We start from the raw sequence: 25,750 nt of genomic DNA on the forward strand, positions 1-25,750 counted from the left end.
TAATAATAAAATATTAAGCAAAAAAGACATGATCAGTGAATGGTCTTAAAAGGCTAAAAAAAAAATTCTTCTAAGCCTTTATTATTTTATGTTCTTATGCATTCTTAAAACATTTGTTGATAAACTTCATAAAAATGCTCTCTATAGGCACGATGTAAAATAGGCCTAATAGTATAATATATGTTAATATGATGATTTCTTAATTCCGCACTTTTTTTGGTCATCCTTAATTAAAATATTAATTTATTAACCCCTTAAGTGTCACCGGCAGGCCGCTTGGTGCTCATTTTATTTGCATAAAAATGCATAAAAAGATTCAATAAAATGTCAGTGACACCCGGTGGCTATTTTTGGTACAGCGCCTAAACAAAATCTCCTAAACTTCAAATTTAGAACTCAACTTTATTAGACATAACTTTCATCTGATAGCAAATTTAGAGTACAAAATATTTGATAAAATATAAATTTTCCCAGTATAATTTTCCCATAATAACAAGAACACTAAAAGCCAAATAATTCCACTTACTATTGATTTAAAGAAAACTCAAATGAAATTTAACTGAATATTGTGTATTGGATGCACATTAATGGTGATTTCTGCATATGAAGAGCACCCTAAATGAAAGCAGGAACTTGTGCTATAGATATGCAGTGCCAGGAGATTGGGTCGCAAGCAACTACCACAGGACTACACAACGATAGCCGCTTTTCCACCATTGGGTAAACAGCATGATAACAACACAATGTTATACAAATGTGCCTGTCATTGCCTTTATAACAAGAATTTACAGATGGTATGAAATATAAATATAGCGACAGTGTTACGGAGGATGATCGGATATTTCTACTACTCTATTATTCACTTTATTTCACTCAAATAGCGCACTTGGCCAGCTACAGAACTGATAGCCTGGCAACAGACAAGTGAATCATATGTAAGTATAGTAATGACAAAAGTTTTTGCAACTAATTGCATTTTAATGCATTGTATTTATAGGGCTTGCATTTATGTGGGCTGAAATTCAACAAGGTCGTATATTTAAGCTGTGAATATTTCACATCAAAACATTTCACACACATTTTCATTATTAAAAATCAAATAATCTATAGGTTGTATTTTTAAACAGACGTGAAATCTGTGTATATATATATATACACACACTGCGTTCCAAATTATTATGCAAGTGACATATCAGTAAGATTTCTGTAAAATAAACATTCAGATTTTAGTTTTTCTAAGGAAATGTTTGTTTGTTTATTTATCCATGTCTTTTTAGATAACTGGTATCAATCTAAGACAAAATAATTTGCCAGATCTATGGAAACCCTACTTAGAGGTTGTTCCACATTATTAAGCAAGTCACAGTTCTCATGCAATATGGGGAGGAAGAAAGATCTTTCTGAAGATGAAAAGCATGAAATGGTGCAATGTTGTGCAAAAGGCATGAAAACAACTAATATTGTGTGAAACTGAATGGAGATTATCAAATTATTATAAGATTTGTGAGTGATTTAGAGCACAGCAGAACTCGGTCAGATAAAGGCTTATTAATGAAAGTTCCTGTCAAAAAAATTATTGTATTAAAAGGGCAGCTATAAAAAAAGCCAGTGTTGAGCAGCAAACAGGTATTTGAAGCTGCTGGTGTCTCTGGAGTCTCAAGAAGCTCTCCATGCAGGCTGGCAGTTGTGCGTAAAGATGCATTTTAGACACCACTAACCAAACCTCACAAAGAGAAACATTTACAGTGGGTGTAGAAATACATTTTCAAACAGTTTTATTGCTGTGGTGTTTTTTTGCAGCATGGGATAACGCATTGTACAAATAGTGCATTGTAATATGCACTATCCTCCTTTTTATACCATAGCTGAAAATGGCCAGTTATGAACTCCACATATCTTGCAAAAGTCATTTTAATACCCTCCATCTCACTTCGCATTATTACAGCCCAAATCATCACCCACCAGCTCCTTGCTGACGTCGCAGTCTTGTTGGAACGTGGTGGCCATTCACCAACCATCCAGAAATCTATGCATTTAGACCATCCATTGTAGTACAGCATTAGTCAGTGAATAAAACTATTTAAAAATGAGTCTTCATGTATTTCTAAACCCACTGTAAATGTTTCTCTTTGTGAGGTTTGGTTAGTGATGGCTGAAATGCATCTTTACGCACAACTGCCAGCCTGCATGGAGAGCTTCTTGAGACTCCAGAGACACCAGCAGCTTCAAATACCTGTTTGCTGCTCAACACTGGCTTTTTTATAGCTGCCCTTTTAATACAATTAATTTTTTTTGACAGGAACTTTCCTCAATAAGCCTTTATCTGACCGAGTTCTGCTGTGCTCTAAATCACTCACAAATCTTATGATAATTCAATCTCCATTCAGTTTCACACAATATTAGTTGTTTTCATGCCTTTTGCACAACATTGCACCATTTCATGCTTTTCATCTTCAATAAGATTTCTTCCTCCCCATATTGCATGAGAACTGTGACTTGGAACAACCTTAGTAGGGTTTCCATAGATCTGGCAAATTATTTTGTCTGAGATTGATCCCAGTTATCTAAAAAGACATGGATACATAAACAAACATATATATATATATATATATATATATACACACACACACATACACACACACACACACACACACACATATATATATATATATATATATATATATATATGGTGGCGCATTGCTGCCTCATACATAATATTTTTTCCACTCAATTATGTCAGTGGATTAGTTCACTTTCAAATGAAAATTTCCTGATAAAACGGTTGAAGGTCACAATTACAGTTTCAGTGCAGCTTCAAAGCGTTCTACACGATCGAAGACGGAATTAGAGTCTTATCTAGAGAAACCATTGCTCATTTTCTAAAAGAAATTAAAAATGATATACGTTTTAACCATAAATGCTCGTCCTAACTATCTCTCTTCTTCTTCTCTATTTGAATTCCAGCAGTGTAGACACTGCTAAGTGTATTACTGCCCTCCACAGGTCAAAGTTTGAACTAATTGTTATATACTTGCACTAGATTATTTTCACTTTAACCTGAGGAGGCTAAATTTTGTTATAATATTCTTTCAAGTTAATTTTACTGCACAAATGCAGTTAAAAAAATAAGTGTTTAAAAGATTACATGTATTGGAAAAAATATTAAAAAGAAAATGTTAGCCACATATTGCCAATCTAGAGAAATACAGCCTAAAATAGCCTAAAGTTTGTTGATATTCTTAATGAATATTTCATGAATATTAGCTGGTTATTTAGAATGATTAGAAATAAAATCAATAGGGATTGACTTAATATAGGCCTATGTATTGTTCATGTATACAAACAGTTATTAAATAGATATCGGTCTAACCTTTTTAAATCCCTCATTTGGGGCTAAGCCCCCCTAATATTGAAATAATTGACCCTGCTCCAAACATGTTTTGCACATGTGAAGGATGCTGTTTTGGGACATGAAAGCATTGTTTAACAACATAATAGGCGTAAATATATTTTAACGTCCAAGTGCTAATAGAAACAATTGGATTTGAGCTGAATGAGAATGCAACAGTTTTGGTTTAAATACATTTTTTTAGGCTTTTAAATAAATATTGTTTGTAATGAATGCCACTATAATTTGTTTATGATTATTTTATACATTTTTCAGTCTTGTTTTGTATTGAATACCATTAAGGATTTGTTGTGGAAATAACCTAATAGCATATACATGTTTATAGCTTAATGCTTGTGTAATGTATAGCTTAAGACAGTGACATAAAAGACCAAACTCAGTAAACATCATACTAATAAACCATACTATGTACAGCAAAGCAGATGAGCCCAGAATATGAACACAATTTGTTTAATTAGCCTACGTTATTTGTCTTTCTCTTATAGAAAACCGTTATAAAGAAAAAGCTTAACGTCGCTTAATGTACCCTACTAAGTGATAGGCTGTTAAAAGATCAAATTCTGGATGAACAAATTTTTCTGTGTAGTATGCTTTATTAGTACAGCATTTAATATAAGCTACACATTTTTCTGGACATCGCTCATTGTGTCTACCTTTATACATTGTTTAAATTAATATATTAACTATAGCCTATACATTTCTGAAATTACATAACTTGTACAGTCACTTTTGATAACAGATTACTCCAAATTGTAATGTTGACATGCATTTCCTATAAAGCTGCTCTAAAACTATAGGCCTATGTATTGTGAAAAGCGCTATACAGATAAATGTGAATTGAATTGATAAACTGATCTAGGCTATAGGAGCTCATTTATAGATCAGATAAGGGTATTTTTCGCACACGTCACATACAAAAGATGTCGTTTTAATGACATATCTCATTTTTATGACATCTCGTTTTTACGAGAAAAGATGTAGTTTAACGACATAACTCGTTTTAATGACGCATCTCATTAGTACGACATAATTGAGTGGAAAAAATATTATGTATGTGGCAGCATTGCGTCACCGTAATTATCACATTAAAATATGTCTTATATTGTAATAATACATACTATTGTTTGGTATAAATAAAACATTTAATAACCATGATAATAATTCATATATTATATAATATATTAAATGTATTAATAGAATTGTTATTATTAAAGTGCCTGCGAAAAATTATTTAAACCAAGAAAATTACTTTCTGCTCTTGATTGAAAAAGTTGTATAACTTTAATTGTAAGCATTAATCTGTATTTAATTTTTGCAATGAAGACTATCCAGTGTTATTTTATATTATTTACTTACCTGAATTAAAACCTACTTAACCTGAAAAACTTAGTTTCATAGTTTTCCTGTTGTTTGCAATTTGTTTATTTTATTATTGACGTTTTACTAAGTGTTTTTTTTTTTTAAAGAAAAATAAAACTTTACGTTGAAGAAAAGTAGATTTTTGTTTGTGCTGTCAATTAGTTCTTAGAAAATCGGAATCGGCAAAAAAACATACATTTAAACATACAATTTAAAGGTGCCCTAGAACTTTTTTTCAAAAGATGTAATATAAGTCTAAGGTGTCCCCTGAATGTGTCTGTGAAGTTTCAGCTCAAAATACCCCATAGATTTTTTTTAATTAATTTTGTTCACTTCCTATTTTGGGGCGTAATTAGAAATGAGCCGATTCAGGGTGTGAAAAAAGTTCGAACAGCTAATATAAACCTCAAAATGGATCTTTACAAAGTGTTCGTCATGCAACATGTCTAATCGCGTAAGTACAGTGTTTATTTGGATGTTTACATTTGATTCTGAATGAATTTGATGGTGCTCTGTGGCTAAAGCTAACATTACACACTGTTGGAGAGATTTATAAAGAATGAAGTTGTGTTTATGAATTATACAGACTGCAAGTGTTTAAAAATGAAAATAGTGACTGCTCTTGTCTCCGTCAATACAGTAAGAAACGATGGTAACTTTAACCACATTTAACAGTACATTAGCAACATACTAACGAAACATTTAGAAAGACAATTTACAAATATCACTAAAAATATCATATTATCATGGATCATGTCAGTTCCGATCATGTCAGTTCAGATCATGTCATATCCTTGCTTGCTTACCTAGTCTGTTGATTCAGCTCTGCACAGATCCAGACGTTAATACTGGCTGCCCTTGTGTAATGCCTTTCATAATGTTTGGAACATGAGCTGGCATATGCAAATATTGGGGTCGTACATATTAATGATCCTGACTGTTACGTAACAGTCGGTGTTATGTTGAGATTCGCCTGTTCTTCTGAGGTCTTTTAAACAAATGAGATTTATATAAGAAGGAGGAAACAATGGAGTTTGAGACTCACTGTATGTCATTTCCATGTACTATGCCGAGGTAAATTAAATTTTTGATCTAGGGCACCTTTAAATTATCAAGACATCACTAACAGATTAAGTAAAATATAATGAATATATTGGCTAATATAGTGCATATATGAAGCCAAAGAGTTCATTTCTCTGGCGAACTAACAAGCTGTGGACTATGGCTTTTGTGAGGTAAATGCTACGTGACATTGGCTATTGTTTACAAGCTGTTTTATTGATGTTCCACTGTAGAAACACTGATCGAGCGATTACGATTACAAGAGATAAGACTCAGTAAGTTGTACTGTGTCTTTCAACATACCTTCAAATGTTCATTCATGTTTAGGCTATTCTGTAACTTGTGTTAAAGGTGCCCTAGATTCAAAAATTGAATTTACCTCAGCATAGTTAAATAACAAGAGCTCAGTACATGGAAATGACATACAGTGAGTCTCAAACACCATTGTTTCCTCCTTATATAAATCTCATTTGTTTAAAAGACCTCCGAAGAACAGGTGAATCTCAACATAACACGACTGTTACGTAACAGTTGGGATCATTAATATGTACACCCCCAATATTTGCATATGCCAGCCCATGTTCAAGGGATTACACAAGGGCAGCCAGTATTAACGTCTGGAGCTGCACACAGCCGAATCATCAGACTAGGTAAGCAAGAACAACAGCGAAAAATGGCAGATGGAGCAATAATAACTGACATAATCCATGATAGCATGATATTTTTACTGATATTTGTAAATTGTCTTTCTAAATGTTTCGTTAGCATGTTGCTAATGTACTGTTAAATGAGGTTAAAGTTACCATCACTTCTTACTGTATTCATGGAGACAAGAGCCGTCGCTATTTTCATTTTTAAACACTTGCAGTCTGTATAATGCATAAACACAACTTCATTCTGTATAACTCTCTCCAACAGTGTAGCATTAGCCTTTAGCCACGGATCACAGCCTCAAATTCACTCGGAATAAAACGTTAACATCCAAATAAATACTTTACTCACATAATTCGAAGCATGCATGCAGCATGCATGACGAACATCTTGTAAAGATCCATTTGAGGGTTATATTAGCTGTGTGAACTTTGTAAATGCACTGTAATATAGTCGACAGCTCGTGTGGCAGGAAGCTCGCGTCTTAAAGGGGCGGCGCTGAGTGTAAATCAGTGCATTGTTAATGATGCCCAAATAGGCAGTTAAAAAATTAATTTAAAAAAATCTATGGGGTATTTTGAGCTGAAACTTCACAGACACATTCAGGAGACACCTAGACTTATATTACATCTTGTGAAAGAACGTTCTTGGGCACCTTTAATGAGGAAGAGATGATCACGCTCACTCGCGCTCCGCGCTGCTGGTTGAACTAAAGGGCCTATGCAGAGAACTGTCACGCCACATCAAAGTGCATCAAGATGGCATTTTCTGTTTGAATTTCATGATTTTGTGGACAGAATTTGAAGGATGACACTTTGTTTCTTATCAAAAGTAACAAAATACAGAGCTTATTGTGATTAATAGGAGACCTTAATGTTGCAATCATGGGCGACATTTGACTCTCGAGTTAGGGGGGGCAAGATTTTTTTTTTTTTTTTTTTTTTTGCAGGTAAATGTCTTTTTTTGTACCTGCATCAGCAAATTATTGTAGAAGTTTAAGTTTGCTTGTTCTTTTATTTAATGATATTACTCATTTATTTAATAATTCACTTAATTTTATTATCACGGGAAATGACGCGGACGATATCTGTATCAGTGTCCATCATTTTGCGAGCAACTGGTAATTAAGAAAAATGTCACGTCGCAATTTTAAAAATATAACCATTTTAAACCATGAAGGCGAGCCAGTTGATATCACACAAACAATGTGCAAAACTTTGCGTGAGATTTATGCGGGTTAAGTCTCACTAGAGAACAGTAGCGGCTCCTTGCCATAAATTTAGGTTGGGCAGATTCTGGGTCTTAGCGCTAGTTTATGATAACCATTTTGAAAGCTTTATTCTAATCGCTGAACACATCAGACACACTTTAGGCAGAATTCGAATGTCTTTGCGTTATTCAGCCTGAGGGTGGCGCTCTAATGATGATTGACAGACTTTAGTACACAACACACAGAATCTTAGAATTGTAGTATTTTTGCTTCCGAATTTTGTTTTAGAATAGTTATGTAGGAATTCGAGTGAGGAAAAAAGTCATGTCTATTTTCAGAACAAACAAACAACAGAACCACTATAAAAGCTATTAACATGAGCACGTTTAAATTAAAGATACGCTACTCCACATAGGAAGAACAGACATGTCAAACAGTTACTGACCTGATGCAGACACATATCTGAAGCGGACTGATATCGTCTTGGTCTGGAGCGAGGTGTACGTGAGGTGTGTTTAACGTGGAAATAAGCGGGGCAGCCAGAAATCTGCCACAATGGCTCTCTATGAGAGGGTGCTGCAGTTCCATTTTACACCACAGATTTACATAGGAAAGTTGTGTGGCGCTGTAGAGCTGGGAAGAGCTCTGAGACCGGCTGCCCCGCTTAGTATTATGAATACATGCTTGCCGAATCCATGCGCTACATTTTAATATACCCTGATAACTTTACGACTTAAAATAGTCTAGCAAATCTGAAAAATATTTGTTGCAGAATGCTGAACACATTTATAATTTATTAATAATTCAGTGTACATAGAGGTAGGCCTCTATTTTAGGATGAATATTTTTGGTGAGGCTCTGCCCCACCTGCCCATACAGAGCCGCAGCTGCTACAGAAACTGAAAGTAAAAACTGACTGAGCTTTTGCCATCTGTTGCAGGCGTTAACGGCGCATATCGTCTTAGAGACTGTTAATTTATTTCTTGATATTTCTCTTGAGGTCCATAGTGAGGAAAAAAAATAAAATGGAATTATACGAAAATATCTCGTGTTAAACAAGTTGTTTTTTAAATGAGTATCCAACTAATCTTTTATTATCGTCACTCACAGTCAGCGCATCGGTTGCAGTGATATGCGCCATGATATTGCGAGGCTAATGAATTACAATATTATTTTAATAATAAAAGTAGCATAATAATAAGAATAATAATTTAATAGCCCTGCGTGCCCCGCCAATATAGGCTACGGCACTGTGAAGGGATAAACGGTGTTCAGGCACGGCATCAAAGCGTTAAACTGTTTTATCCAACACTGTCTGAATAGTGGCCGGGTTTTTTTGTGACTGTCTTTGCACGCTCACGGGCAAAAGAGTATCTTTGTAAGGCTCACGCTCAACTGTGCGCGAGACGGAGTGACGGAGCGGTATCCAGGAAATGAAATATACCCGGGCCTTAACCGCTTCAAATTGTAGTGGACGAGCTGACGGCTCACAACGGGAAAAATTATGGGGGGGCAACTACTGATGTGACATTGAATGTTACTGACTGAAAGGGAACTGCACATTTTGCATGATTGCCTATCCAGACACACCTGATTCAATTCATCAGCTCATTAGTAGAGACCTGAAGACCCCAAATGGATGGGTCAGTTAAAAAAAGTAATCTAACATGTACAGTTGTTGTGTCTCCAGAATCTGGGGTGGGAAACACTGCAAGAAAGTATATAGCTAATGCTAATTCTGATCTGTGTTTATTATTTTCAGATCAATTTCATTCAAAGATGCCCTACCCAACAACTCTAGAGCTAATTGGTGGACAAGGAGGTCATCCATTTTCATTTACTGGTGAGAACGACGGTGCCAGTTTAGAGAAGATCTGGGTTTGGGTTGGAGAATGGCAGGTGAAGGCTGTCAAGGTTTGGCTTTCAGATGGGAGAGTTGAAACTTTTGGACATCCAGCTGGAGATCCTCAAGAGTACAAGTTCAAGCCTGGTGAGTGTTTCACCTCACTGTCCTTGTGGGGGAACGGAGCAGGAACACGTCTTGGAGCTATCAAATTCACAACCACTCTTGGGGGATCATTCTTTGCAAAGATGACGAAATGGGGTTTAAAAACAGAATATCCCATTGATGTCGGCTCTGGATATTGTTTGGGAGTTGTAGGAAGAGCTGGTGCTGACATCGACTGCATGGGATTCATGTTTCTCAATGAAGTTCAATCAGTAATTCTCACCGATGTCAACTATCCCACTATCCATCAACTAAAAGAACAGGTGGAAGTAGAATCAATCGAATCCCTCACTTTCAGAAATGACTCCTCCATCACTCAAGAACAAAAAATTGAAACCTCAAAGAAAATAACCAACAAATCTTCATGGTCTGTGAGTGCAAGTTTGACAGCAACATTTAGTGTGGAAGTGAAGGCTGGGATTCCAATGGTTGCAGAAGAAACAGCAGGATTCAGTGTTAGTGTTGGACTTGAAAGCACTTACAGTCAGGAGTACACAGAAGAGAGAACCGAAACTCTGTCTACTAATATCGATGTGCCACCAGGGACGCAGGTGGATGTTTCAATCACCATTGCAAGAGCCAATTTTGACCTGCCTTACACTGGCACAATGCAGATCACCTGCACGAATGGCAGTATGTTAAAGTACAAAACCGAGGGCACCTACAAAGGCGTCAATTACACTGATATCAAAGTGGAGACTAAGGAATCTCCTCTGTAATGTTAAGACAGATTGCACATGTAACACAAGTTCTTTGATTACTTCTAATTTTGTCAATCATGTATCAGTTGTTTTACATTTAGGCCAAATTGTTCAGTGTTATTTGGTGGTTGGGTGTTTCCCCTGTGTGTGTGCGTGTATACACACAACAGTTGCTGTTTTCAAATAGTATATATGAATATTTGTGTATTGGTATCATATAAGATTGATACTTTGTGTAATCACTTTAAAATAAACTCTAGAAACAGCTTCTGTAATAATGTTTTTTAAATGAGATTTAATTAAAAATAAAATGATTAAATAAACCATGTGTTACAAGCAATGTTTCCTGGAAATATTTCCTTGCTGTGCAAAACTTATCTCTGTTGAGTGGACTTTTCGGCCACATGAGCAAAAATATTCCTGGATTCAGACCTGTACATACACACAAAAGGTGGTTACATCATGTAGTTGTAACTTTAATGTGCTATTTCTATTTGATTTGATAATGTAGTGATATAAAGCCACATTTCTGAAAAGAAGCGATTCAGGTTGTCCAAAAATGCAAATTTATCCACTTTGAAACCCGGTTTCAAAAAATAGTGGTTTCATCTTCTGAAAATGTTGGATCTGTCTGGACGAAGTGCGTATACACAGAAACGTGTCTCCGTGTGGACAGGGCCTTAAGTTTTGAGCAATTGGGAGATAAAAACTCAAAATTAAGAGGAAAAAAGTTAGAATTGTGACAGAAATTCACAATTCCAATAAAAAAAGTCAATTATCTTTTTAAGTTTTATAAAACAATCTTCCATAGATATTTGAGGACTTGTGCAGCAAAAAAAGCAGTGTAGCAAATTAGCTCAAAGAAAAAACATTAATAATTAATCATAACTTGTTATGATTAATTATGAATATTTGGATCAGTTAAAGGTTGGGTATGTTTTTTTTTCTCTTCTAACAACACTGTTGGACATTGTTGATATTTGAAATCAACCCAAACAAAACCACTCCTCTCCTCATTGCTCTGCCTCCAAAACTCACACTCCAGTCCTAACCACCCTGCTCCGAGTCGGTGTCGAACCGCAGCCCATCCGCTGCTGGCATGCTGGCTGTTTTTTATTATTTTATATTGAGAAATAGTTTGGGATTAGGAGTCACTTTATAGGTGTGCTATTCAAATTGAAAATATACCAACATTTGTTATGATGACAAAATTATACCCCAATATGAAATTTTTATGAAGACAAAATTCCCATGCCCTTTGCCTCAGTGGAGGTTTAACATGAAATATTTCTCAATTCTCATTGAAAGCAATGCGTACATTGAAAGCGCGTTGCCTTCGGCCTGACCTGGCTGCATATCTTTATTGGTCATTTAATATCAGAGTCTTAATGCATTAAGAGCGTTTTCTTCATAACTGTGTTTTATTTTCAAGGAAAAAGCTTAACGTGTTAATTGTGTTCAAAGTGGGCTGCTTATAAGTTGTGAATTTGCTCCTCCAATATCACTATCGCTGGACAAAGCGGGACATAGGCTACAGGTTTGCTGCCAGTATAGCATTCTCTTAGACATGCGGCAGTATCGGACCCCTCGTGAGTGAGAATGGGGTGAAAACAAGTCAATTATTAGCCTATCATGTTTCACAGACATGGCTCTTGAAAGTGTGGGAGAAACAACAATTTTACAAAAGAAAACTTGTAAATTGACCTTTCTTCGACTTTAATCTGTCCTTTTTTTAATTTTGGTTTATAAAGATGCAAAACGTAATAAAAATCTGACCCATACAGAAATGTAATATATGTCAATATATGTAAATTACATATATAATATCAGTGCCCATGTATGTCTGCTGCATATATGAGAATATATGCAAAACTCATATATGTAAAACACATAGACATATATGAAACATATATTTCAAAATATATCAAAAATGGCCGTTTTCATGTAAGTGCCATATATTTTCGCATATATGCACATATATGTGAAATATATGCAAGACGCATATATGTATACATGCATATATGTATTTATTTCCAGAGTACATACTTTCACTTATATTAGGGATACAAATATGCTTCTTATATGATGACACCATGTACTTTCACTTATATTAGGAATTCAAATATGCTTCTTATATGATGACACCATGTACTTTCACTTATATTAGTGGTACAACTATGTTTTTTTATATATCCTGCACATATATTTATACTCATTCCACAGAACACACAATTCCAGGTCTTTTCAAATACAAACTTTAATGCATTTTGTTCAGAACATACAATTCCAAGTCTTTTCAAATACAAACTTTAATGCATTTTGTACACAAACTTTTCAAGTAAAAACTTCATTTAATTTCAACTTCAGATTTTTTAGACTCACTCGGGAAACACTCATTTTTAATGAACATTTTTCCTGGACATTACCAGTCTTAGTTCTGCCATCTTCCCATTCAGGGCTGCTCCGATCTGGCCAGTCGAAACTGAGTGTCTTGACATAACAGCATCTGAAAAGGTAGACAAAAATCTTTATTGCAGTTTCTTCTAGTGCAACACACTGCAAACAGTGTGTAAGCATGGCGGCCAGTTTTGCACCAATTAAATTTGCAGGCGAGATAGGATCATAGTGCCAAACACCACCACCACCTCTCATCGAAACTAATTTTTTTTTTTTTGCAACGCCGAATGTGAATTTGAACAAATACATTGAAAATTCTGGGATGCATTACCTGCAGCCCCATTAATTATTGTCCATTTTTTTGCAAATATTTCTATGGGTGTGGTTCGGACGCAGGCACAAAGCCAAAAGGGGTGGTGGTAGCACAGCAGTAAAGGAACCTGGCTAGTATGCTAGTAGCCTGGAATTTGGAGTTCGAATCCCGGTCACCACCGTTGTGCCCTTGAGCAAGGCACTTAACCCCAAGTTGTTCTTGAGGAGATTTGACTGAGTCAAGGCTTACAACACTTTACATACAGACCTGTGGCAGATGATGTCAAATAGCAAAATCATAACTTACCCATTATAGCTTTCACTTTTATTTCATCCAGGGCGCTTCTTTTCTCCCCATCTCCCCCCTTTGAAACCTTGGATTCCTCTCCTGAGGAAAAAAGATGTTTTTCAGTATGAAAAATAACCAGTATATAGTTTACGTTTTCATTATCAGCAGAATGACAATCAAAATGGCTGAAAACAGACACATACTGTCGGTCCATTTACATGCACAGCTTAGAGGTGATCTAAGTAACTTTTTTACCTTAACCCTCTGGAGTCTGAGGCTGATTTGGGGCCTGGAGAAGTTTTGACATGCCCTGACATTTGTGCTTTTTTCAGTTGTTCATAAACATATTAATGACACAAGTGTCATTACACTGTATTCAGCACAAACTAGGCTACCATAATATGTGAGGAACATGTGTGTACATGTTTGTGTTTTTGAAGGAATAACGTTTATGCGTGGTTACTGAAAAAACAAAAAACTTAAGTCACTGATATAAGGCCAATAAAAGTATATTAAATCTGTGTTCACAAGACTTTTGGCTCTTTCATTTATAACAATATACTGATTTAGTTTTTGTAAGACACTTTTTGCCAAGAAACATGGTATGCGAGGAGGCGTGAATCTCCATGAATAATGGCTCATTCTCACCTGTGAAGACAAAAGAATTGAATAGTAATGACCTGAAAAGACTTGCATATTAATGAGGCATTTCAGTCAGGTAGGCTGTGAAAAAAAACTTCTGTGATGTCTCAAGCTCATCATGGTATATGAAACATACAGAAAAATTTTATTAAAATATAAAATAATGGTTTTATATTATACTTTAAAATATAATGTATTTCTGTGATGCAAAGAGTCTGAATATAGGCTTTTAGTTTAAAAGCATGCACATTTGGAGAAATATAGGATTCTCATATGTTTATGTCAATTTTCTATACAGAGGAGTTATTTTTTATTTAATATTCATTGTTATCTCTATGAGCGCTGGTGTTTGCAATTCATACTGCAGCCGGAGGGCGCTCTGTGCATTTTAGTCCACAAATTCACCTAAGAAGAAGACGATATTCCATGAATGGTGTTTACCAATTCATACTACAGCCGGAGGGCGCTAAAGAAACAAAAACTCACTTAAAACTTATCAATAGAAGAAAACAAACAGGAATTTACTGAATGTCTTCCAGAGATCGCTAACCATGGCTTTTTCATCCAGATAAACAATTTTCAAGGCAATAAATACACGATTGAGATGATGAATGCATGTGTTGTCTCTGAATTTGCCTGTGAATAGCGCTGGCTCCGTGGGTGTGGCCGCATTAGTGGGTAATGAGCTGAATCACGGACTTCTGACATGGCTCTCTTTTCATACAGATTACATAAACACAGAATGTTTGTTTTCGATTTGACTTGCACGATTTAAAACCTGACATTTCAACGTTTTGTTAGACATAAGTATGAATTTTTTGTGATTAGTATTCACTAAGTTACACTTCATTTTCTGAGAACTATCAGATTGGACTTCGTTCAGAGGGAGATGAGAGATCACGCATCATGTTAGTTTTCTTTATTTTACAAAAAGCACAACATTTTGTTTTTACTCTGAGTGTATACAAATAAAAGGAGATATTCTATAGTTTCAATCGATGTATTACTTATGTCTCTATGACAAAAAATGACAGAGTATTTTAAGTCTGTTTTGCTGCAATGTGAAAAAAAACCTGCAAAACGCGCCGGCGCGTTTTTAGACCTCAGAGTGTTAAAGCTATGGTCTACGATTTCAAAGATTGTTCATTATTAATAACCTCGTTTAGATGCTGGTTATGGTTCTACAGTACAATCCTAACAATATGAAGAGAAAAAAGAATGAAAAAAATCCATTCACTCTATTGGGTGTACACCCGCAGAGAAATTGACCAATGTAAGCTGTCCGGCCGGACAGCTTACATTGGTCAACTGCTCTCATCCAATCCCCCGCTCCGCTTGAAACTCCACGTGGCGCTCGCGTCTCCACCCCACCGCACCCCACCCCACCCCGCCCCCTCCTGCGACATGAAATTTCGCAGGCAAGCAGCTGACAGTCTATGGTAGCTAGCAAAGTAGCATCAGCTCAACAACGGAGAAAAAACAAACCAAAAGCAGCAAGCGGCCCCTGCTTGCCCTTACAGTCACGGCTGACTTTTTGTTGAGCAGGTAAGCATTTATTTATACTTTTATGGTGTGAGGTGTTACATAAATAGCTTTTTATCAGTCTGACAACATGCTCATGCTGCCGGTCGGCATTGGAATGTTAGCCGTTTAGCATCGCCTATAGGGCTGCAACAACGAATCGATAAAATCGATAAAATTCGATAATTAAAAGAGTTGGCAACGAATTTCATTATCGATTCGTTGTGTCGCGCGATTACGCCTATCAATAAGATGCGAAGATGTTTAAAAAAGCGCGTTTAAGCGCGAAGCAGAGCGGAGCAAAAATAAATAAATAGAAGAGCGGAGGTTGAGAAAAGACCATCGGCGAGACCCGTAACGTTGTTCTGAAACACATGGTGGAGGCAGAGAAATCAGTACGACCCAAGTCATCCAAGGTGTGGGAGCATTTAACACTAAATCATTCAAAAAAAGTGTGTTAATTGCAAGATAGGCAAAAGCGTCATGGCACGGCACCTGAGCGCCAACAGCAGAATAAGTCACTACAGAATCCTACCTTTGTTACGTTTTGAAGACAGGAGGAGACACGCTGGCGCGACCAGATATTTAGGTGCTGCGGCATATTAAATATACTGGATAATAGTTTTTCTGCGTGAGAAATACAATGTGGCGGGAGTGCGTGACAAAAGACCGAAATGAGCGTTTGAGTGACTGTCACGCTAAATGTGTGACACTTGTGATCCCTGTATGACTAACGTTATCTATTGTCATTGACTACGTTTACATGGACAGCAGTAATCTAATTACTGACCTTATTCGGATTAAGACAATAATCAAATTAAGGTGTTTACATGAGTTGCCTTTAGAATATTCCTTCTTTCATGTTCTTGTTCTACATGTTATAGAACATAGATCGATTAATGGTGAAACGTCATTACGTCCCCACAGCACAGCACGACTGACGTCCTCTACAGAATTTCATGCATCACCACACAGTTCGTAACATAAACAGTTTTGGGTTTTTTCATTTTTAATCTTACGAAAGCTTCAAGTGCAGTTAGTTATTTGACATGCAATATACGTGCAAATAGATCAGAGCCCCGCACATGAAATGCAAGAAACAATTAAATTGTGCGCACAATTTAATAATTAATTCCCTCGATTTATAAATTATATGCGCATGATATATCGAGGGAAAATTATTAAATCGTTCGCACGATTTAGCCTAGGCTAACATTACTATTTATTCCCTCTCGTGTGAGGGGCTCTGTAAACAGACAACGGTGGATATAAATTCTCCAGCAACAGCCTTCTGTACTTTAATTCGGCAACTTTCATTCATGCCACCGCGATAAACTCAGAGGTACTGGATGAGAGATGAGGTGAGAGGAATTTGATTTTTGGCTTTTCTTTAGAGCTTGCTCTCTCGTTTGTCGTCAAAACGTTGTGTTTACTTCGAGTATAACTTTAGTCGGATTAAGGTAATAAAACATCGCTGTTTACATGGTCCCTTCTTAATCAGAGTATTGTCTTAATTGTATTAATATCGGATTATTGCTGTCCATGTAAACGTAGTCAATGTTGGTCCGCATTCGTTCTTACAGCAGGCTATAAACCTGCCATCGCCAGTGCTCTTAATAATCAAACAACAAAAGACAGAAAATCACTCACTGCTCTTTAGCTTTAATAAGGATCTATTATATATTAATTATATTTATTCCATAAGGAATGTTGTATGCAAGTTGTTGAGCCAGAAGCATGTGGAAATTGTAATATTTGCATTGTAATGCAAAATGTCTGAACAAAAGGAGTGAGTGTAGTGTAAAGAAGTTTTAGAAGTTCAAACAAATCCTGTTAAGTTTTCTGATTTGTATTTTTCTTTATTTAAGAAAAACTATTTTTTGCATAGCTGCATGTGTACGTTTTTTGTGTTACTGTACAGCTCATGGATGTTAAAAGAGCAACCCTTTTGCACGTTCTTAGGATTTTTTGCACTATGAGTTTGCACTGTCAGTTCTGTTTTTTAATAAAAGGTTGTAAACCGATTCATCGATTAATCGTAAAAATAATCGACAGATTAATCGATTATTGAAATAATCGTTAGTTGCAGCCCTAATCGCCTATCACGGGTCAAAGTAATTATATTTCTTGAAGTGCTTGAATATATCTTAGTAGGCCTAGCGGGTTCTGTTCGAGCCTATCGGAATTTGAACAAGATGCGCTGTGTGCTGCTATAACAATTATTCAACCTTAGCAATACTAACTAATAATTATTGTGCAATTAATGTGCGCTAGGTAGCACTTTTGACCAGGGTAAACGAAGCTCAGGAGGGGAAACGTTTGCCAAACGTACCCTCCTAATGCGGCAGCTGTAATACAGTATTATTTATTTTATTTATTTATTATTGTTTGTGTTTCGGGGGGTGGTGGTGGTAGGGGTTTAGAACATTGCATGTGTTATATTCTACTAATGAATATAACAATCTAATCTTGCGTGAGCGTGAACTCAAACGTGTGCCTCTGAGCTATTTTGACATTGCACATGGTAAATCTCTGTTCCGATGTTTACTACCGGTGATCACAGCTTGACAGACTGAGTGACGTTGTTCAGGTCGTTTCCCGGTGGGAGGGATCAGGTAGCACAGAGGGGAGGGGTGTGTGTGTGGAGGGGTGGGATGAGTTTTTTTAAAAATTCCCAACCATCTCAGGCTTTCTCGACCGATTTTCCAAACATCGTAGACTACAGCTTTAACTGAACAGCTTCGGAGTCATTGGAATGGTTATATTACTTATTTCGGGTTGAATGGTGGTTGTTTTGCACCCCCCTGCTGCCCGTGAGCGAAAAATCTGCACTTGCAACTTTGAGCCGCCGGGTCGGGAAGTCTCGCAATGTAAACAATTGCTTTATGCCCAAAAGAAATTGGCTAAAATTCTGTCATTATTGCGCTCCCTCACGCTGTTCGAACTGGAATGAAGAAGACGTTTTAAAGAATGTCCCATCTGCTTTGATGTTGTTGATCTACTAGCCTCTGGTGTCTGAGAATCGCCAACGAGTTTTTACAACAGTGTTGTCAAACATCTATTCCGAAGCTGTGGGGGGAGCTCTAGAGAGAAACATGTGAGCAAAAAGCGAGAATACAGCGAAGAAATCCCGAAACTACTGAGCCCTGCTTTAAATGGTAAATGGACTGCATTTTTATTGCGCTTTTCTACTGAAAGAAACCACATTTGGAAAAAAGATATTTGAAGTGTAATTTAATTGTTTCGTTGGTCTCACGTCCCATTGAATAACACGGGGAAGTGGGGCTTATGAAGTAAACTAGGACCAGACACTGGGGGGCAATCGAGACGTTTTGGCTTCACTTTTTTTTGCTACCACAAAAACCAGGCCAGCAGCATTTGTCCAAATTTAAGTCTTAACCATTCTATTTCATCAGAAAACAATCTGAAAACAGGGCTTTAAGTGTAAAATACCGAACTTGTCATTTAACATAACAAATGTGACTATGGAATAAGCATTTTTAACTACACTCTACACTACTGTACAGACAATACTAACCTCTCAAATTACTTTTGATGAGTGTTTCAATGTCAAACACCCCAAGCAGCAAAATCCTTGCCATTGAAGTCCCACTAGATGCCTGGCAAGCAGAGCGCCACACACTTCGTGATACGTAAACACCTGAACCTGGGACAATTTCTTCCTGTTGAACAAAGTAAAATAGATAGGCTTAAAAGTTTCAATTCAGTATAGTAAACAAAATATCCAGCATTCAAGATTTATGTACAATTGACTGTGTAAATTGGTCCCAATAGTATAATGTCAAGCATTCCTGGTCCCTACTGTCAATGTTGGAGATGTCATATTATCAATAAGTAGTGTGAAAAAGAGCCATTGCCACAAGGTACCTAGGAAATTTGGGAGATTAGATTGGGACAAATTTACAGTAAATTTTATTCGATTATGACCAATTAATATACAGGGTTTCCCCAGGTTTGATCACCCCAAATTTAAGACTTTATTAAGACCATTTTGATGAAAATTAACCTACCTACATCGCACCCATTATGCAGTCGTAAAACACCAGATTAAATCCCAATAATGACTATTACTAACAAACAAATGTTTTAATTAAAATACATTTATTATAAAAAAAACTCATTCAACAATACACTGCAAAGTGATGTTTTTGGTAAATATCAAACATTCATAACAATAAACAGATAAACTAACTTTTCAAATCATCTTAGTAAAGTTTCTCAGCATTCAAATTGCTTCAACCATTGCTTCAGAGGGGTAGACAGATAGGTAAGAGAGATATAGATAGTAGGGGTGTAACGGTTCACAAAATTCACGGTTCGGTTCAATACGATACACTTGTGTCACGGTTCGGTATGTTTTCGATACAGCAAAAAGAAAGAAATGCCAGAGATTTTTATTATTTTTTTAATTAAAACTAACATAATAAAGTATGATATATATTTTTTACTTTGACCAGTGATGGAGCTATAATAGACTCTTCTTAGGAGCATATAAAACAAAACAGCTCCTTGGAAAAAATGAAATGTAGCCTAATATTGCAATAGTTATAAACAAAGTTATATTTTTAGTTCAGATTAACAATTTAATTGTAGCAATTGTATTCATAATGTCAAAATAAAACCAACGTAATGTTACTTGAAAGCATTTTAGCCTACTATTCCTGCCAAACTTCCATGGTTGCAGTTAGTGGTACTACAGTAAATCCATGGTGAATGCTGCTGATCTGTGGACACTGGATAGTTCATTCATGGCACAATTTTTCTTCCTGGCTTCCACGCGCTGTTCGATCCTTTAATAACGGAGAAATGTGAATGTTTCTCACTAGATCTCGCAGCGATGTTATTACTTCTGTGGCGAATTCAAATTATTTCTTTACTGGATCTCTTATTAGCGCTGTGTAGTAACAGTGTCGCTTGATCACGATCGGCTCGCGCTGCACTCGTCCAAACTGATAAACGGTTCTTCAACCACACAATAACGAGCAGTTTCGTTCCGCTTACATTACGTTTGCACATTTGATGTTGGACAATGTTGTGGTCGCGCCGGCGGCTCTTTATGAGCGCGCTTGCCACGTGCAGCGCGCCTACATTTGAAATAATGAAATTTTGGTCGGCAGGTAAAATGGTCCAACGAACTGTTCAGTTTGAAAATGCGTAACAGTTACACAGAACGACACTTCCCCATGATGTCTCTCCTCTTGACTGGTTGATTAGAATGTTGATCCATTGCCGCCGACGCGAAAACTAGGGGTGTCCATGGTTAACCGATTAACCGTTAAAAATTGCGTAACCGAGTGAAACATTTTGAATTTAGTTGTAATACATTTTGCACCACCAGAGACCGCTAGACCAGTTTTCTAATATGAAGCGGGCAAAAAAAAGAGCGCGTCCGAGAGTGGTGTGCACCAAGGCTGTGCACGAGCCAGAAACAAACATAGTATCCGCGCCACTGATCGCAGCACAATAATATCTGTCTGCAGAGCCGCAGAGCCACAGCTTTACCCCAGCAGTTTTACCCCTCGCATGCGCAGTTTTATCGCAGCACTGATCTAAATAATTAGTTGTTACGACGACTTATTCCTCGTTTTAATAAATCGTGGACACGTTGAACTAATTCCCTCCCTCATTTTGATTTAACGAATTACAACATGGCTAAAAACAGTTTGATACTATTAATTAGTGAATGCTAAAGACCTATTTTTTTGTGAATTGGTGAATATTCAGGTGAATTATTTCGTGGCCACGAATTAATAATAATTATTAAACTGTTATTCTTACCTGTGAAGATAGATATTCAGTGAAGGCCGACTATTCTCGTACAGCTTTTTATTCCTTTTTTTGTTTGTTTTTGTGAATTGGTGAATATTCAGGTGAATTTTTTGTGGCCACGAATTAATAATACCTCAGCACGTTTTACAAGACCCTTCTCGATCGCAGTGGCAATGAGCACTTTGATCACTTGATTTAAAAAACAAAACATTTCAGCGCTAGATCGCCTAAAAAAAAAGAATGAAATGAATGCTCTGCTAGTTAACTGGAGATGTTTTGTTTATTTGTATTGGTATTCGTGCCGCGAGATGTTTCAAAAGTGGTGGGAACAAAATCTACCTTAGAAAATAGTGGTGGGGACATGTCCCGCCCGCAAATTATGCCTATCTCGGGGTTGCGGCGCGCACACTACGGTTAAACCGAGTATTAACCGCTAAGGGCCTCGGTTAATGGTTAATGAAAAACTTGAAAACCCAAACTATTGTTAGCGCATACTAGACATTAGACGTTCTCTGACGTTACGCTAAACCCTGTTGAATTTTCACGTTGTTGTTGTTTCCCCCATTTCACCTTGCGTTGCAGTCTGGTTGACTTTGAATAAATAGGCTGGTATAATGAAATTTAAGACCTTCGTTTAAAAAAATTAAAGACTTGGACAACGGAATTTAAGACTTTTTAAGCCCTTAATTTAGGAACATGTCATTTAAGACCTTTTTAAGACTTTTAAGACCCCGCGGCTACCCTGATATAGAAGACAAGGTGATTGCAAGCAGTTCACATATGTTCCAACAGCACTGCATAAAAAAGTACTCACTATTTGAACAGGGTTTGAAGGGCTGGGGAGAGACCCTGGACTGCCGAGGTGCATGGAGCTTCTGTTGAGCATTTCTTTTATCTGAGGTATCTCTGCATCAACAGGAAAAACGGGTGTGAAAGACTGTAGCCAAAAAGTATAAGAATAGAAGTATACTCTTTTGATCCTGTGAGGGAAATTCAGTCTCTGCATTTATCCCATCTATGTATTAGTGAGACAAACTGTTGAAAACATCACGCTTCTTATCAGTCCTTTTAAAATAATGATGTGATGATGTAAGTCCCCATAAACAATTTACACCAGCCAATTTTACTGTGTGGGATGGCAGGCCAGCAGTCTGGTCAATGAATAAGAAACATTGGCAGGTCGAGTTTTATGATCTGACAAAATAAAAGCCCCCGGTATTTAAGTTTTACTGTGTGTGTGTATGTGTGTGTGCAGAATGGAAATATAATACTTTTACCTGTAAAGATGAATTTTTTTATTTCTAGCAATTCTTTATGCACAAGTGAGAGCTCGTTGTCACTATTTTCTGCTTGTTCTTCCAAGGAAATGGAAGCTAGGATTTCAGCCCCTTGATTGTGAATGGCAGCCTGTGGAAACATATAAATTAAATTATTTTAAATTAAACATACAAATTATTGCCTTAGTATATATATATATATATATATATATATATATATATATATATATATATATATATATATATATCATTATGGGGTAAAGAGTTAGTACATTAAACAAAAAACTCACTTTGGTTCCACTGACTGTGGCCACGGCAGTAGGGGGGTCATCCTCATCCTCATCCTCCCACAGACGTTTGGCAACACGGATTCTCTTTCCCACAATGGCGTTGTCTTCGGAATCTTTCTTCGAACGTTTGTCCAACTTTCGCTCCAAAGTATTCATGTCTATTGCAGAGAAATATCAGTCACCATTGCCACTAACACACTGATAGTACCAACAAGGGTCTGAGTTAAAGGGATGCTCCACTTTAAAATGAAAATACTGTCATCATATACTCACTGTCATCATATGTTGTTTTAAACCTGTATGAATTTCTTTCTTCTGCTGAACAGAAAGGAAGATATTTAGAAGAATGTCAGTAACCAGACAGATTCTGGTCTCATTGACTTCCATAGTAGGAAAAAAAAAAATAACGTTATACTATGGAAGTCAATAAAACCAAAAACTGTCTGATGACGTTCTTCTAAATATCTTTCTTTCTGTTATCTGTTTAGCAGAAGAAATTCATACAGGTTTGAAACAACACATGAAATAATGTAATGCCCAATCAATATGATATCATCACATTATTATTAATATCACAAAGTGATCACTCATATCGGTAGAACGCCGTTCATTAACGTTATCCTACATAACCTCGAGGTAGCTTTAGCAAGTCAAAGTAACCTTTTTGCCTCAGAAAAATGAAACACATGTAACATAACGTTAACTAAACACATTCCTTGACAACGTGGTTTCGTAATAAGTTATCTATTTATGTTCATATAGCTTATTACATGGCTTGGTTTAGTATGCGACCTGTTATTTATTGATAACGTTAACAAACCGCTGCGAAGTAACGTTACGCCGTTGCCATGAAAAACAGAGCGTTGGACGCGGAACGGACTATTTTCTTTTGCGGAAGCAATACAACATTTTTTTAAATCAATCATTTTGTGTCAAATTATTTATTTATTTTGTACGTAACGTTAGCCATGTAATAAGAGGGATAATGTAGCCTATAGCGAGGCGGTTATTATTGAGAATACAAGCCTTCAGGCTGATGCAAGACCCCTCTGCATTCAGCCTGTCGGGGTTGTTAACGTCTAACAGTTATACACCGCCTCGTATTACATTATCCCTTACATTATATCCCTGTGTAACTAATACAAAGCAGTAAAAAACGTTAGGGTTGAACTTACTTACCTCCAACTGATTGAACAGTAGCCATATAAATGGGGAATCCACCTTTTGGTCGTTTTCCCACACCCCACTCGACGGCAAATTCGGAGAGGGAGTAAAATCTTTGCGTGGCAGGGGGAGCTGCCACTGGACCTGCCACGGTTATGCGCGCCTGCCTCGGGACCTGCCACGGCTATATGCGCCTGCCACTGGACCTGCCACGGCTATATGCGCCTGCCCGCGACCTGCCACGGTTATGTGCGCCTGCCTCGGGACCTGCCACGGCTATATGCGCCTGCCACTGGACCTGCCACGGTTATATGCGCCTGCCTCGGGACCTGCCACGGCTATATTCACCTGCCCCGCGACCTGCCACAGATATATATGGCAAGCCACAGATATACGCTCCCCTGTCACTCGAACCGTCACAGCTGTATGCATCTGCCTTGCGCCTCTCACTCGTATAGCCTACCACCAACAGGTCCAACAGAACTTTGGACCTGTCACGTGACCCGTTACAGTTATATATATATATTTTTAAGTAACTACTTCGTAATAAAAGATGACTAGGAAAACAAGTTCTTATTTTAAAGGCCTATTTTGTTATTAAAATCTAACAATGTTTAGTCAAGATTTGACAATACATTTCAATGTAAATTATGACATTGTTACCTATTTTGTGAGGCCAGGTTCATTAATCTGAAATACACAATGAATGTAGCTTTGCAACCAAGTTATACAACAGTAACCTATAATAATAATAATAATAATAATAATAATAAAATTACACAAAAATGCAATACATGTATATAAAAGAATGTTTATTAGGGTTTCGGTATTTCACCAACAATTTGTTGTGATAAAACTTCCAAAAAGTGCCCTATTGCAATTTGCATGCATTTCTAAGATTAGAAATAAGTGTTATTTACATACATTTTATAAATATATTGCTATATATGTATAAATATTTACAGTGCTGGTCAAAAGTTTAGACGAATTGCTATTTGTAATGTTTTTGAAATAAGTATTTTATGCCCATTAAGCCTGCATTTATTTAATCAAAAATTCAGAAAAAAACTACTATTGTCAAATATTATTACAACTTAAAATAATGGTTGGAGTAATAATGGGTATATATATACACACACTTTAAAATGTAATTTATTCCAGTGATCAAAGTCAAATTTTCAGTATCATTACTCCAGTCTTCAGTGTCACATGATCCTTCAGAAATCAATATGCTGATTTATTATCAATGTTGGAAAATGTTGTGCTGCTTAATATTTGTTTTATAACCTGTGATACATTTTTCAGGATTCTTTTAATGAATAAAAGTTAAAAATCACAGCATTTATTTAAAACAGAACTCTTTTGTAACTATATATACTACTGTTCAAAAGTTGGGTTCAGTCATTTTTCCTTTTTTTTTTTTTCAAAAGAAAGTAATAATTTTTTTCAGCAAATATGTGTTACATTGAGGAAAAGTGACAGTTACACTTAAATTTAGAAAAAAAAATATATTTTGAATAAATGCTGTTCTTTTTTTAACTTTTTATTGATCATTGAATCCTGAAAAAGTATCACACAAAACAAATAATAATATTAAGCAGCACAACTGTTTCCAATACTGATAATCGCAACAAATCATCATAGAATGATTTCTGAAGGATCTTGTGA

At 36.4% G+C, this 25,750-nt stretch overlaps 2 protein-coding genes across 2 annotated transcripts; one reads left to right on the top strand and one right to left on the bottom strand.

The window, feature by feature from the left end:
• The first annotated feature begins 9,470 nt into the window (after positions 1 to 9,470).
• Positions 9,471 to 10,561, top strand: LOC125255528 (aerolysin-like protein). Its single transcript, XM_048170844.1, has one exon. The coding sequence runs from the start codon at positions 9,471 to 9,473 to the stop codon at positions 10,416 to 10,418; it is 948 nt and encodes a 315-aa protein (XP_048026801.1). The 3' UTR covers positions 10,419 to 10,561.
• A 2,162-nt stretch (positions 10,562 to 12,723) lies between these two features.
• Positions 12,724 to 24,174, bottom strand: LOC125255531. Its single transcript, XM_048170847.1, has 7 exons — positions 24,098 to 24,174; positions 22,919 to 23,076; positions 22,629 to 22,758; positions 22,166 to 22,257; positions 19,100 to 19,244; positions 13,417 to 13,497; positions 12,724 to 12,906 (listed from the first exon to the last, which is right to left on the bottom strand). Exons 1-7 carry the CDS (start codon positions 24,120 to 24,122, stop codon positions 12,800 to 12,802), a joined length of 738 nt encoding a protein of 245 aa, XP_048026804.1. The 5' UTR covers positions 24,123 to 24,174; the 3' UTR covers positions 12,724 to 12,799.
• Positions 24,175 to 25,750: the final 1,576 nt, after the last annotated feature.

The sequence above is a fragment of the Megalobrama amblycephala genome, linkage group LG20 (assembly GCF_018812025.1).
Source record: "Megalobrama amblycephala isolate DHTTF-2021 linkage group LG20, ASM1881202v1, whole genome shotgun sequence".
NCBI lineage: Eukaryota > Metazoa > Chordata > Actinopteri > Cypriniformes > Xenocyprididae > Megalobrama > Megalobrama amblycephala.

Coding starts and splice junctions, on each gene's coding strand:
- LOC125255528 (XM_048170844.1), top strand. CDS start 9,471: ATGCCCTACCCAACAACTCTAGAGCTAATTGGTGGACAAGGAGGTCAT.
- LOC125255531 (XM_048170847.1), bottom strand. CDS start 24,122: ATGGCTACTGTTCAATCAGTTGGAG. Junction 23,077..24,097: donor TACTGTTCAATCAGTTGGAG/GTAAGTAAGTTC, acceptor TCTCTGCAATAG/ACATGAATACTTTGGAGCGA. Junction 13,498..19,099: donor CATCAAAAGTAATTTGAGAG/GTTAGTATTGTC, acceptor TTTTTTCCTCAG/GAGAGGAATCCAAGGTTTCA.